Below are 13,445 nucleotides of genomic sequence, written 5' to 3' on the forward strand. Positions count from 1 at the left end.
CATTGTAGCACATGTGGGTGCCCAGGTGGGAATGGATAACCCAGAGATAAAAGTAAGAAAAGAGGAAAAAGAACACGCTGGGTGGCGCAAGGCCACGCGGCGTAGCATGCACAAGGCATGCATGTGGTGGCATCAGGATGGCAGGGGAAACACCACTGACATATGGACAGTGTGATAGCTGCAGGAGGGCAGCAGCTCCCACCAGGAGCTTTTACAAAAAGCACTGGCCCTATGTTTACAGGGACTTCAAAATAAGGGCCTATTCTATTAACACTACTTTCCCACAAACAACAGCTCGATTGAGCCTTTCAGCTGTGGCGTCCTTGCTGTTTGGATCAGGAATTAAGAAATTACTGCAAAAAAATTAACATGAGTGTCCTGTCTTACCAATGGGATCAAATATATAAAAATGAATGTGCAATGACCATATATAGTGAAAACAATCATACATGACTGAAGGATGAGAAACATTCCGCAACTTAGAGAACATGCAAACTTTGGAAAATACATTCAGTATAACTTTACCCAGCGACATCAAGACTTGGTAAATTTCTTTCATCACATTTTCATAAAGATCGTTCTGCCATTTGTGTAAAAGCTCCCACTCCGTTTGCGAGAAACAGGCAACCACATCCTGGAATGTAAGAAGCATCTGCAAGAAATATTGTAAATAATTAATGTTTAGGTTGCACTAAGAAACTGAACACAGCCAGGCGTGATATGGAACAGAATGTGCTAATGTAATACATGACTTTATTTCCCTACTACTCGGGGTGGGTTGAGTTTGGTCCACAAATCCTATACAATGATACAGGTCATGGTTACAGAAAAGCTGCACTGAGCACCCGCTACACACAAAGTACAACTGGTGAATTTCACTTCTTGTTAGGTTATTGCGGAGGCTTGAGAAAGGAGTATTGTAAATCCCCCATTTCTCTTACTGGACTTGACAGGCGAGATCGAATGGTGTTCATGATCAGATGAGGCAGAATTAGGTTCAGAAAGAAATGGTCAGTTGCATACTGTTCAGGCCATGTACTGACACGGGAATCAACAGGCTCCCCATACTGTTTAAACAATGCTCTAAGGGATCCATTCCAGATAGCCAACTGTGCATGCTGGATAGATCTGATTGTTGAGGATGGTTTAATGTCATGCAGAAACCTCAGGAGTAGACCAGGGGTTAGGCTATCTTGGTTTAGGTATGCAGGGGTTAGGCTATCTTGGTTTAGGTATATGCAGCTTGCCTCATGGTATAGATCGTTAGGGCAGAATATGACCCATATAGACCCGGGTCTGTAAAGAGATCTGCATAGCAGCAGGATGCTTGAGAAAGAAATGGCAAAGTGGCATAATCTGGTATGCGAGGCAGAGGATAAGGGGGGCATCCCGGCCTCTGTGAAATGGGCTGATGCCTTGCCGAATGAGGATGTGGGGGTACTGTGGCAAATATAATTCGAGCTGTTATATGCTACAGTTACCCCAGCTGTGTTTAAAAGAAACCATCTTTTTAAACTACAGAAGGCTTATTGGACACCGACATAGGTGGCAAGATGGGCTCATACCCAGGAGCTTTCATGCAAGAGGTGTGGCTTTATAAATGCGGATGATTTGCCCATGTTTGTTTTCTGCCCAGCCCTAAGGGTTTTCTGGAAATATGTCAGAAATAAACTTTTGGCATTAGACTATAATGCTCCGATCAGCCCCTACAGGACACCAAAATAAAAACAGCACTTGTAAGAAATATAGTCATGTAACCATATAGTTAGCCCCTAGAGGGCATAACCACACGAAAAGAGAATGTCAGAAAGTAATGCAGTGTAACCATATATTTAGCCCCTAGGGGGTGTATTGCATTAAACATTTTGAAAGCTAGCAGGCCTACTGCAATGATTTAACAAACAAGCTGTTAAAGCAAAATTACTAACAGCTGCAAAACAGAAGTTCCAGCCATGAAAGAACTTAAAAAGACACTGAATGTTGGGAGGGGTTCTTTTTATGGGGCCCCCAATAACCTGGGGACCCTGAGATGATGTAGACAGAAAGAGCACGCCACAGTGAATGTTTTTAAGATGGTCCCATTGTCCTAGGACCACCACAGGTTGGTTTATGAACAAAAATGTTTTGTAAAAGTAATGCCTTGCAGAGCATTATGGGGTGAGTTTTCATGCCGCGAATATTGTACTATGTAGATATGTTGACTATAATGCTCAGAACAGCCTCTAGAGAACACCACAATGAAAACAGCATTTGTAAGAAACATTGTCATGTAACCATATTGTTAGCCCCTAGAGGGCATAACCACATGAAAAAAATGACAGAAAGTAATGCAGTTTAATCATATATTTAGCCCCTAGAGGGCGTAGTGCCTTACACATTTTCTGAGCTAACAGGTCTACTGCAATATTACAAACAAGGCCCTTAAAACACAAATGCTGTAAAACTAAAGTTCCAGCCATTAGAGAGCTTAAAAAGACACAAAGGTGGGAGGGGTTATTATTTTGGGGTCCTCACAAAGCCACTGTGGGGACCCAGAGATGGTGTACACAGAAAGAGCACGTTGTTGTGAACGTTTTAGTGGTGGCCCCATTGTCCTAGGATCACCAAAGGCTGAGTTATGAGCATAAGTATTTTCTAAAAGTAATGGCCTGCAAAGAATTATGTGGCGAGTTTCCCAACTGCAGTGAATACTGTAGTATCAGCTCTCCCGCTATGCTAGGAGAGCCGCTTTGAGGATTTATGTTATATATTTTTTTTTTAGGTAAAGCATTTATCAATTACAAGTGTTTTTGTGAAAGCTATGGAGCATGAAGGGGAGAGCTAAAAGAAATGACTCTGATTAGGTCACAGTGTGAACAACATGACCAGCACTTCAATAACGCCAATGGAGTTTGCGCTGTTCTGCAATGTGAGCGCCATCGCCGCCATGCAGCATGAAGGGGCGAGACAAAAGAAAAAAAATAGTTCACTCACCCTGAATTATATCGGCAATCGTGCAATTATCAATATAACAGGGTCAGTCTGCAAGGCGGTAACAAAACCATGCCAAGGCGAGTTATGAGCAAAAATATTTTCTAAAAGTAATGGTCTGCAAAGAATTATGTGGCGAGTTTCCTGAGTGCAGTGAATAATGTAGTATCGGCTCTCCCGCTGTTTTAGGAGAGACGCTTTGAGGATTTCCGGATTTTTTACGTAAAGCATTTATCAATTACAAGTGTTTTTTGTGAAAGCTATGGAGCATGAAGGGGAGAGCTAAAAGAAATGACTCTGATTCGGTAACGTTGTGAACAATGTGACCAGCACTTCAATTCCGCCAATGGAGTTTGCGCTGTTCTGCGCTGTGAGCGCCATGGCTGCCATGGAGCATGAAGGGGAGAGACAAAAGAAAAAAAACAGTTCACATACCCTGAATTATATCGCAATCGTGCAATTATCCATATAACAGGGTCAATCTGCAAGGCGGTATCAAAATCACCCCAAGGCAGGACAGACGTAAAGCATTTACCAATTACATCAAGGGATTTTTGAAAGGCAAGCCCACAAACGAGTAAAAGTGATGGGTGTGGTTTAAAGTCCACAGATTACTTACAAAAGGTTGAAAAGCGCTTGCATGCTCGACCTAAACATGGCTAATAGGTTCTTTCAAATGTGTAAAACTTTAGGGTCAAATCGTGAACATACCAAGGCCAAACACGGTTGAGAATTGTGCACAATAATGTTTTTTTTTTATTATTTAGCCATTTATTCATTTATATAAGCATCTATAACAATAACAGCGCTTGTGAACAAGAAGTCGGTCACCAGATCTCAGGTTGATGGTATCAGCAGCATTCACTTAACATTGGTTGTCACATTTACAGATGTATTAATGTTTGAATGCCCAAATAATATTTTTGTAGCAGTGCCACATAAGCAAATATAGGAATCACCAACTCTTATGTATGCCAGTGCCTGGTATGCTTAGCTATTGGTTATAAGCAAAACTGTCTCTGTTTTAGAATCTCTCTCTTCTTGTGCCTTACAATCCTACCCACTTTCCAAAGGTGAGGTCACACCTGATGGGTATCATGTGTCTGCTTCATTGCTCTCCTACTATCCAGGGCACTGCATGATACACATGTACTTACAGAAGTCAAATGTGTAGTAGTATAATTTACTCTGCCTTCATAATGCATTTCACTGACTCTAAAAAGGATAATAAGTATATCAGATCCAAGACCCCTGCCTCGTAATTTAGCAGAATCATTTGTATTTAGTGGATTGGGAAATAGAAAGATGACCTGTGCCTTTCTGGATGTCTTCAGGGTCATTTATTGTATAGGAGACACTACTCCATCAATTCTATTAATTAGCATGATGGAGGCATTTTATGTTGAACACTGTTTGAATGTTGGGATGCTCAAGGTGTTCAATATTTTGTCCCCGATATAAAGAGGCTTCCTTTCCTCCCTGAATGGACATGTTTCAAACTCTGGCCACCCATAGACTGTGGCAAAGAGGGTTAGATCACCATCCTGCTGGAAATGGTCATTGGCACTAAGGAAATGCTATTGGAAGTAGATCAGTATAGCTTATTGAGCTGATACAGTGAAAGAATGAAGCAACTAACAATACATTAAGATGAATGTAGCAATCAATAGGGCTTTATACAAGGAATGTGTTGGTGACCTTACTGTAGCTGGTACTACACTCTGACTAGGGCATTAGAAAACAAGGCGATAGGAGAAGCAACCTTCGTCGCATTCAAAAGATTTTGAGGAAACAGACGCTAAACAGAAAATAACCTCTGTGTTGTAGCCAAACCACATGCAAAGTACACAAGGCACAATCAATGTTAGGAACCCACTATCGAAGTATTTAAACCTCCACGCTTTAAAAAATTACTTGGTGTTAGTAAGGCATGTAAAGGACAATTGTATTAGTTGTGGTGATAAATATGTACACTGTACATAACTAAACTTTGTGCTAAAATTGACAGCAGTAGCTTATATATAATAGCTTTACCAATGGTGAGTTCTGTTGAAGCGTACACAGCATTCATTCTTCAACTCCAGAAGTTGCACCATTTATGCATTTAGAGCAAGACACGCTTATGGTTAATAATCTAACACAACCTATGGTTGCTGCATGACTTCTAGCAGTGCATCACTGTATACCCATCACTAGCAATACCGAATAAGCATGGTGTAAAGCACTATTGAATGCACTGTGCCGAACAACACACAAGAGGTTATGTTTGCCTAGTGTCAGTCATGGGATTACAGCTAGGATTTAAATGGAAATTAAACAGTACGTGGGCATGTGAACTTTACTTTATGTTAATGTTATCATGTCTATTTACTGTAAACAAAAAAAACTCAAATTTGCATAAATATTAGTTTTCTAAAAAGTGATATTATTTGCATGTTTATCTTCTAGATTGGAAGCAAGTTATCTTCCTTCAGCTGAACCTAGAGAGACGCAGAAGGCCTCAGGTACTGCAATTACCATTTTGTATAGTTAGACAATATTGTGAGGGCTGTTAGTAGTAGCAGAAAGTACATCCTTCAAGTCATACAGCAAAAAATATATTGAACAAATTATGAATTTTGAAACTCCTTTTTGAAAGCATGTCAAATTAAAAAAAGCCATTTGGTTGTAATGTTATGACCTGTTACATCTGGTTAGTGCCAGCTTTGGCTGTTGCTATAGCTCACAGGCAGCAAAATACAAGAGTTCAGACACTTTCAAGAGGGGCTTGCAGATTTGATCAGATCAATGTCAGATTTTGCATTGAAATGTTGCGTTGTTGCTGTAAAGAGTAAAAGGGAGCCAGTCTCCACCATTGCTGCCTTCGTTCTCAAACACTGCGATGACTCACACATGCAAACACAAACATGCACAAATTTACCCCAGTTATGTGTGCCATGTCTGCATGCAACCTATGTCCTTTTGAAGTATTATGTGTTTGTGCCTGTGTTTTGATACTCACGTTTATGGTGCTGCTGCAGTAAGCATCTGAAACTTTAAACAAACCCTTGCTCCGGAAATTTGTCCGAAAAATATTTGAAAATGATTACTGAATATGAACATAAAAATGATGATTAACAACTAAAACAATTCAGTTGAAATAGAGTGAGTGGCTTGAAGACTGTGTCATCTAAGTGTGGACTGGGGAAGGAACTGCAGGTGTTTGTATAAAAACAATGCTACGAAAGTGAAAAAATAACGCTTGCACGGCTTTCTCAACCAGAAAATGAAAAGTAAAACATTAACTGGCATGAGCAAACTGATTCAAAGCGCCATGGCTGCCATGAGCATAAGCGCGAAGGAGAGACACAAAAGGAAAAAGAAGTTCGCTCACAGTTAAACATATTGGCAATCGTGCAATTATCCATGTAACAGGGTCAGTCTGCAAGGAGGTAACAAAACCTCCTGAAGGCGGGACAAACGTAAAGCATTTACCAGTTACATCAAGGGGTTTTTGAAAGGCAAGCCCCCAAACAAGTGAAAGTGATGGGCATAAAGTGGGCGTGGTTAAAAGCCCACAATACTTACAATAGGTCAAAGCGCTTGTGCGCTCAACCTAAAAATTGCATTTTGTAAATCAAATGAGTTGCATCTCTTCTGCGCCTTACACCATATTTCATTAAAATCTGTTCTACAATGAAACACCTCACAGTTATAAAATATATACAATCAAACAATAAAGGTACATTCAAATTCTCCCTTCATAACCCACACGAACATCGACGGTCCCCATCCAATCAACCATATATTGAATTAGTGCTTGAAGGCTAAACAAAATTACATTAAAGTCATACGCATCTGTGGAAAGGGCAGCTCAGACAGATATGGATCGACTATGTTTTCCTGCCAGGAGTCTAGCAAATAACTTGTGGGCCTCTTTGTAGCCAAATTTCATTTAGTTTTTTTCTTTTTCTTTTTCTAAAGAAACTGAGAATTATCAACCTTAAAATTTACAATTTTGAAATTTTCAGCCATTCTCAAAAGTTACACTGACATTTTTTTACCCATTACAAATCACTTCTACACATTTTCTTAACACACAAAGCAGACAATGTTTTGCCCTGGTACATGTGTTCCAGGGCAAAAAAAATGCCCACTTTGTTTGTTAAGGAAATACCTGAACTGCAAACGTAGTTTCCTTGCCACGTAATTCCAGGGCTGCAAGCTAGCTGCAATTCTTAGTGTCTGTATCATTACACATTTAGGGAACCCAACCATTTTTTTCCTTCACGCTTATCCCAGTCTTGGTAAGTGATTAAACACAGAGGTTTAGATCCGGATAAGCTTTGTGGGGAGTGCATCGCCCTGTAAGATGTATACAACGGCACCAGAGAAGGTCCTCCGAAATCTCTTTTAAACATGCTCTCTGCAGTGATTAAAGCCAGTGATTCCCAGGCTTCCAGGTGCTGTTTCCAATTTAAATTTTTATTAAATATCATGTCAGGGTAGTTATACAACGGAACTTCTTCCACTATTCGACCATCAAGTGACCAAGTAAAAAAATCTTGCCCTTTCTCCCGAATACCACAGTTTTAGTTTTTTTCACATTCATTCTTAAACCATTTGCCTTCTGTGTTAGGTCAACAAGCATCAGATGCTTAAACACAGCACATCATCTCCCCAATTTTGGGCAAAAGGCATTAGCCTGACGCAGGACTAGTGGTCGATTGGCGAGATATAAGGAAAATAAGGTTGGTGCTAAAACGCACCCTTGCCTCAAACCATTCTCTACTGGGATCTTCCTCAATAGTGAGCCATTCATATCCAAGTCCACCACTGCACGGTTCTCCCAGTGAAATTATTCTAGTACAGTCAAAATACAATTTGTGATAAGCAAATTCCTTAACTTCAGCCACAGAATATTATGACTGACTAAATCAACCGGAGCAAAAAGAATAACATAAAAGGTTATCTGAGGTTCCTATAGCCTTCTGACCTACTGCCCACAGACTAAAACAGTAACCGGTTGTGGAGTGCCTCTCTTTAAATCCTACCTGCTCAGTGGGGCAAGATAATTCCTTTCTAACCAATCTTTCATAACAGGATATCTTTGAAGTAACGTTTGGGACATAAATCCATCAAACTGACTAGTCGACAATTTTCGGGATCAAATGGATGACGTTTCTTATGGATAGGCTTTATTATCGCACCTTTCCAACTATCAGGGAAAATGGTTTGAGTTGCTGAAATAAACACCCTTGAAAAAAACACTAGCCCACCAGTTGGGGTTTATTTTTATAACAACTGCTGCTAAATTGTCAGGACCTGCCATCCTCGTAAAACTCAGGGGGGATATCATCCTTTTCAAGGGACTTACCTGCAGATAGCTTAAGAAGTCCTCATCTGACCGGACCCAAACTCCTCTACATGGGTTATCAGCTGAATTTTAAATATAGCATAGGTAAGCTTCTTAGGCCCCCTCTGATACTTTGCACCATTCACTTTCTAGCACCCTTTCTGCACAATTTTCAAGAATGTTTTCATATTTGTTTTGCAGATAGCACAACTATTGTTTCTACCCAATTCGCTCTGTAACTGTTTTTTTTTCCTTCATTAGTGCTACATATTACTCTTTTGTTCTTCGAAGGATTTCCAGCGCCTCCAGCTTTTGTGAGCCTCCTCTTTTCTATCTTAATTTCCTGAAGTTCTTTTTTTTAAAGACTGGCACTGAGAATCATACCAGGGTTGACTTTTTATAGGTCGAGGCTCCCTTATGGAGCAATTGGGTTATAAGTCCTAACTGTGATTGTCAAACAATCTACCTTCTTTGAGATTTTAGGTTTGTGCCACATTAGGACATGCCCCATAATCTTCAACTCCAACAGTGAAAACCTGGGTGGCTTGGAACTGGGTCAAGATTTCCAGATGCTTATCTGCCATCCACGTCATCCTGTGCTGAAAGTCAAAGCACGGTGCTGCTCTTATAGCCCAATGGTCACTCCCTCTGATTTGCAACACTGTAAAACTATTACAGATCTCAAAATGCCATGCTTAAATAAATATGCAGTCTATTGGGCACTTCTGATTCCCATGTTTGAAAGTTTGAGCCACTGGTGTGCCTCCACCTCATGGGACTATTAAAGGTACAAGATCACCCCGACTAAACACTTAAGCCTCATCCCAGTATTTGCCAGTAGGGGGCATTTAGGAAATATCGCTGCAGGATCCTATATGTTTCGAGGATTTCCATTAAATTTCCATCAACCACAACCGAGGATGGTCACAGATTAAAATCACCCAAAATTACTATGGGGATATTCTGAGGCAGAACTCCAAGGTTAGATAAATCACTACTAAACAGATGCATTTGCTATCCATGTTGAGGTTCACCAACACACTCTTTAGAAATAATGTGGTAATGGCAGCAGTACATTTATGTAGGTTTACCAGACAAGCCAGTACCCAATCAGAGCTAGTGTTAATTAACTTGGTGCCTTTGGCAAACTAGGTGGAAATTAGCATTAAAAGACCCCCGGGTAAGAGGCCTCAACCAATTGTAGTTGCATTCTTGCTAAATTGTACCAAGTCATTCAGGTTCAAATTTTCACTAGCTAACCTGGTCTCATGGAAAGAAATAATTTCATTCTCATCCCACACCTTACTAAGAGTCACTATCTTTACTGTTTTACGCTGTGCACATTCCTGGAGGAAACAACCAGGTTACCTGGTGATCCCAATACATAAACCACAACAGCCCAGAGGAATCTTCCTCTGGAAAAGAGCTCAGAGATGCAAAACGATTGTTGGGGGGCTGGTTCTTAGATCATCTATCCTTTATTTTACTGGATACAGTTATTTCAAAAAGTCCTCTGTTGTACCCCACAGGTCTCTTATGAGTTATCCTTGCCTCATCTCTCAACGTTGAGCTTATTAGTTGCTCACCCAAGACTCATGATTATTAAAGAAGGTTTATACCATTGGCTCCTCTATCTTCTCAATATGGGCAAGACATATACCTATACTAGTGAGCTCCATCTCTGCACTGTGAATTAAGTTTACTACCAATCGGGAACAAAACCATACCTTTGTAAATTTCACTGCCATTCTTAATTGCCCGAAGGGCCACTTGGCTAATAGGCTCTGTCTAACTGCTTACAAGAAGGGACTAATCATGTGCCCGTCACAGCGAATATGGGGTTAATTGCACAGTTTTTTTCTGACATTACTTGTGATACTAAATGGTGCATGGGCAGCAATTGCAGGAAGAAAACTATTGCGGATGAAGCAACTTGATGCAAGCCAGTGCTCATTGGTACAAAAGCTGGCTTTTAGGAGTCTGAAACTGTTTGGTGAAGAGCTCAACGATATGGTGCAAGAAAATGTTAAGACCATTTAAATCTCTAACTTTCCCAAGACCAAGGTCAGAAAGGACTATATTAACAAGTGGGGGAAGGTTAAACAGATTCATTCCAATGTTGTACAGTTTGGTACCAGAAGCAGGTCTACTTTCCATCATAAAAGAAGATTACCAAATACAGTTCAAACGGTTTCCCCCAACAATGGTTCTAAGTATACCATTACCAAAAACTTAGCAAAGCGTAAAGGAGTGCTTAAAGATGTACAAATTGCTGCAGCACATAATAATAATTCCGGTACCAAGGTAACACAAAAAAACTGAATTCTATTCAATGCTTTTTCTGGCTGCAAACCAGGATGGAAGATTTCTGCTGGTGCTAGACCAGGGTTCACCAACTCACTGTCTGAGTCGACCTCCCAAATAAGAAATATCATGGCCTGGTCTATGACCTGGCCCTGGGGACTACCTCCCCCTAAGGCCACACTGGCCATCCCTCTAGAGGGGCCACCAGAGGGGGTTTTCTTAGGACAGATAAGACCCCTTTCTTGTGTCCTAAATGGGAACACTCAAAGCACCGGGGTTAAAAATGGGGTGCCCTAGGCCACCATCTACCAGAACCTTCCTCCTTCCTGTTAGAAGGGACCTTGGACCCTTTTTCTCCCCACTTATCCTGGAACCTGTCTGTGTCTCCCTTGACCTCTCCCTCCTTCTTCGGTTGGGGACCCTGCCCACCCTTGGCTGAGTCTCCCACATACACCTTCTTGTGGACCCTGGTACTCATCCAACGGCCCGCCTCTATAGCGGCTTCCTGGGGTCAGTCAGCTTACTATCAGTCAAGTGCTGGCGCAACTCTGCAAAACACAGACTAAACAAGTGCTCCCATGCAATTAAGTTGTACAGCCCCTGAAAATCTGTGATATTACTGCCCCTCTCCCAACCATCCAGTGATTTGCAAAAAGAATCCACACATTCTAACCTGGTCTATGAATCAGTTTTCTTACTTCCTCTAAACTAATCCCTGTACTTCTCAGGAGTGTGACCATACCTAGTAAGAAGGGCCTCCTTCATGTCAGAATAGGTGAGGTTGTACCCCTCACCCAATGCTAACAAAGAGTCCCTCCCATCCTCTGTGAAGTGGTTCCACAATCCTGCTCCCCAATTCTTCTCAGGGACCCCATTCATGTGGATAGATGCCTCATATCCCTAAAACCACCTCTAGATATCATCTCCCTTCTTGTACGCCCTTCCTACATTCTTGAGAATGTGTAATATTCTATCTGAGTGCACTGAGGTATTGCTGCTGAGAGAGCGTAGTTTAAAATTTTACATATGTTAAACGTGAAATGCTTATGATCAATAATGCTGCATAGAAAACGACAATAATTAGAGTAATGCTTAAATATGCATTTGAAAATTCGACTATAACGTGTGTGGTCACAAAATATACGTGAAGCTAACAATGATAAATAAAACTGTTCATGTTATGATTCATATTAACATTTATGTTATTGCATTTGTATAGAAAATCTCCTAGGCCTTAAGTTAGCGTGAATTGAAAATTTAGCTGTGTAACTCTCATATTAAAGCATATTTTCTGTTTTTCAGTGTGCTGACTCGTAAAGGGCCATGACCCTGCATTTGTTCTTTTCCTTCGTTTTATGTATCCACTTCCATCCTGTTCCCATCCGCATGCTAGCTGCCTTAGTATAAGTTTTATACAGATTTTGAAACAAAAGTATACGAAAGAATGTACAAGGACATTTGACCATGGACAAAGAAGCTCATGGCCCGAGAAACGTGCCAAGATGGTGATGAAATCCCCGGATGTGCCACCTACGAAAGACGTGAATTATGAAGACCAATCAAAGTGTTATAAATTATCGTGGGGTGACAATTTGGATTACCTAATGTATAATTTGATAGGTTAAAGATAGTGGGGTATAGTGAATATCCAATAGAAATTTGGGGGAAGGTATTGCGAAAAAGGGATAAAAACTCATGTCACAAAGGGACGAGTAGAACTAGGTAGGGAATGCTATTGATTTTATCCAGAAACTCTGTCACTCTGTTTGGTGATTTGAGACTTAAATAAACCATCTTCATCTATATACTGCCCATACACTTCTCCTCCTTAAGAGGGATGTCCCCTGTCCCTTAGACGAAGTTAGACTGATGGCGATTCAACTGATGTCCTGAAGACGAAGACTGATCCTGTGTGCTGACTTAATCCTTGGAAGGTAATTATGACAATGCTATTGTAATTTGTCTGTTTGCTTTTCCTTTCTAGGTACCAACTGCTGTATTTTTTAATAGAGGCCATAGTTAGATGTTTTCTAAATTGGTGTTCTAAATTATTTTGCATGAAGTCCAACATGCTGATGCTAATTAGTGGTTAGGCTAGGTGATCACCCTGAATGACACAAATAGACGAGACTGACATTGGTCTATGCTGAACTGAGACTCACATGATATTCTCTGTATTCTGATCTATGTTTACACCGTGTTATGCCCTTATGTTTGTGATCTTTGCATTAATGAAATCTTATCACAGTTACCATATTGTGACTGTGCTCTTTTGCTTCTTGGTTTTGAGACTGACACTTCTACTAGTAGATTGTAATCAATATGGAATAAAATTCATAGAAATTCTAACAAAAGGTGTGGTTATTCATGGCTGAAAGGTCATGGTGGCGTCGACAACCAGATTAATGTCTTATTCCAAAGTAAAATATATTGTGGTGATAAATATTGATGACGTCATTGATATATTGCTTGACATATTGATCAGTTATCTCATCCTACAGTGTCTCACCACTGGGTCAAAAGATTCATTGGCCTAAAACGAGTCCTAATGTGTATAAAATTGACATAAAGGGACGCGTTAACACTGCCACCACTAATGCTGGATCTACTCCGCTGAACAAGCTCCTTTACTCTGAGCTAATGGTCTAAAAGCATCTTCCTTTCTTCCATGGCTCGCTTCTCCCTTTGCTCCTCCATTTTTAACCTCTTCAACTTTATATGATGTCTCCTAGTTTCCCTCCTGTCCTTCAGCTCTTCTGGGGTGAGACCCTTGGAAACACTACTGCTGCCTCACCCAGAGGGTACCTTCCTGCTGGCAGCTCCTGCACCCTCAGCA

At 40.7% G+C, this 13,445-nt stretch overlaps 1 protein-coding gene across 1 annotated transcript in view; it reads right to left on the minus strand.

Annotated features, from left to right (window-relative positions):
- Window positions 1-13,445, minus strand: part of LOC138249620 (zinc finger protein Xfin-like) — a 318,126-nt gene that overhangs the window by 126,434 nt on the left and 178,247 nt on the right. Inside the window, exon 12 of the mRNA XM_069203568.1 lies at window positions 526-652. Within this exon, the coding sequence (XP_069059669.1) occupies window positions 526-652 (127 nt within the window). The remainder of the gene's footprint in view (window positions 1-525; window positions 653-13,445) is intronic.

The sequence above is a fragment of the Pleurodeles waltl genome, chromosome 8 (genome assembly GCF_031143425.1).
Source record: "Pleurodeles waltl isolate 20211129_DDA chromosome 8, aPleWal1.hap1.20221129, whole genome shotgun sequence".
NCBI classification, from domain to species: domain Eukaryota; kingdom Metazoa; phylum Chordata; class Amphibia; order Caudata; family Salamandridae; genus Pleurodeles; species Pleurodeles waltl.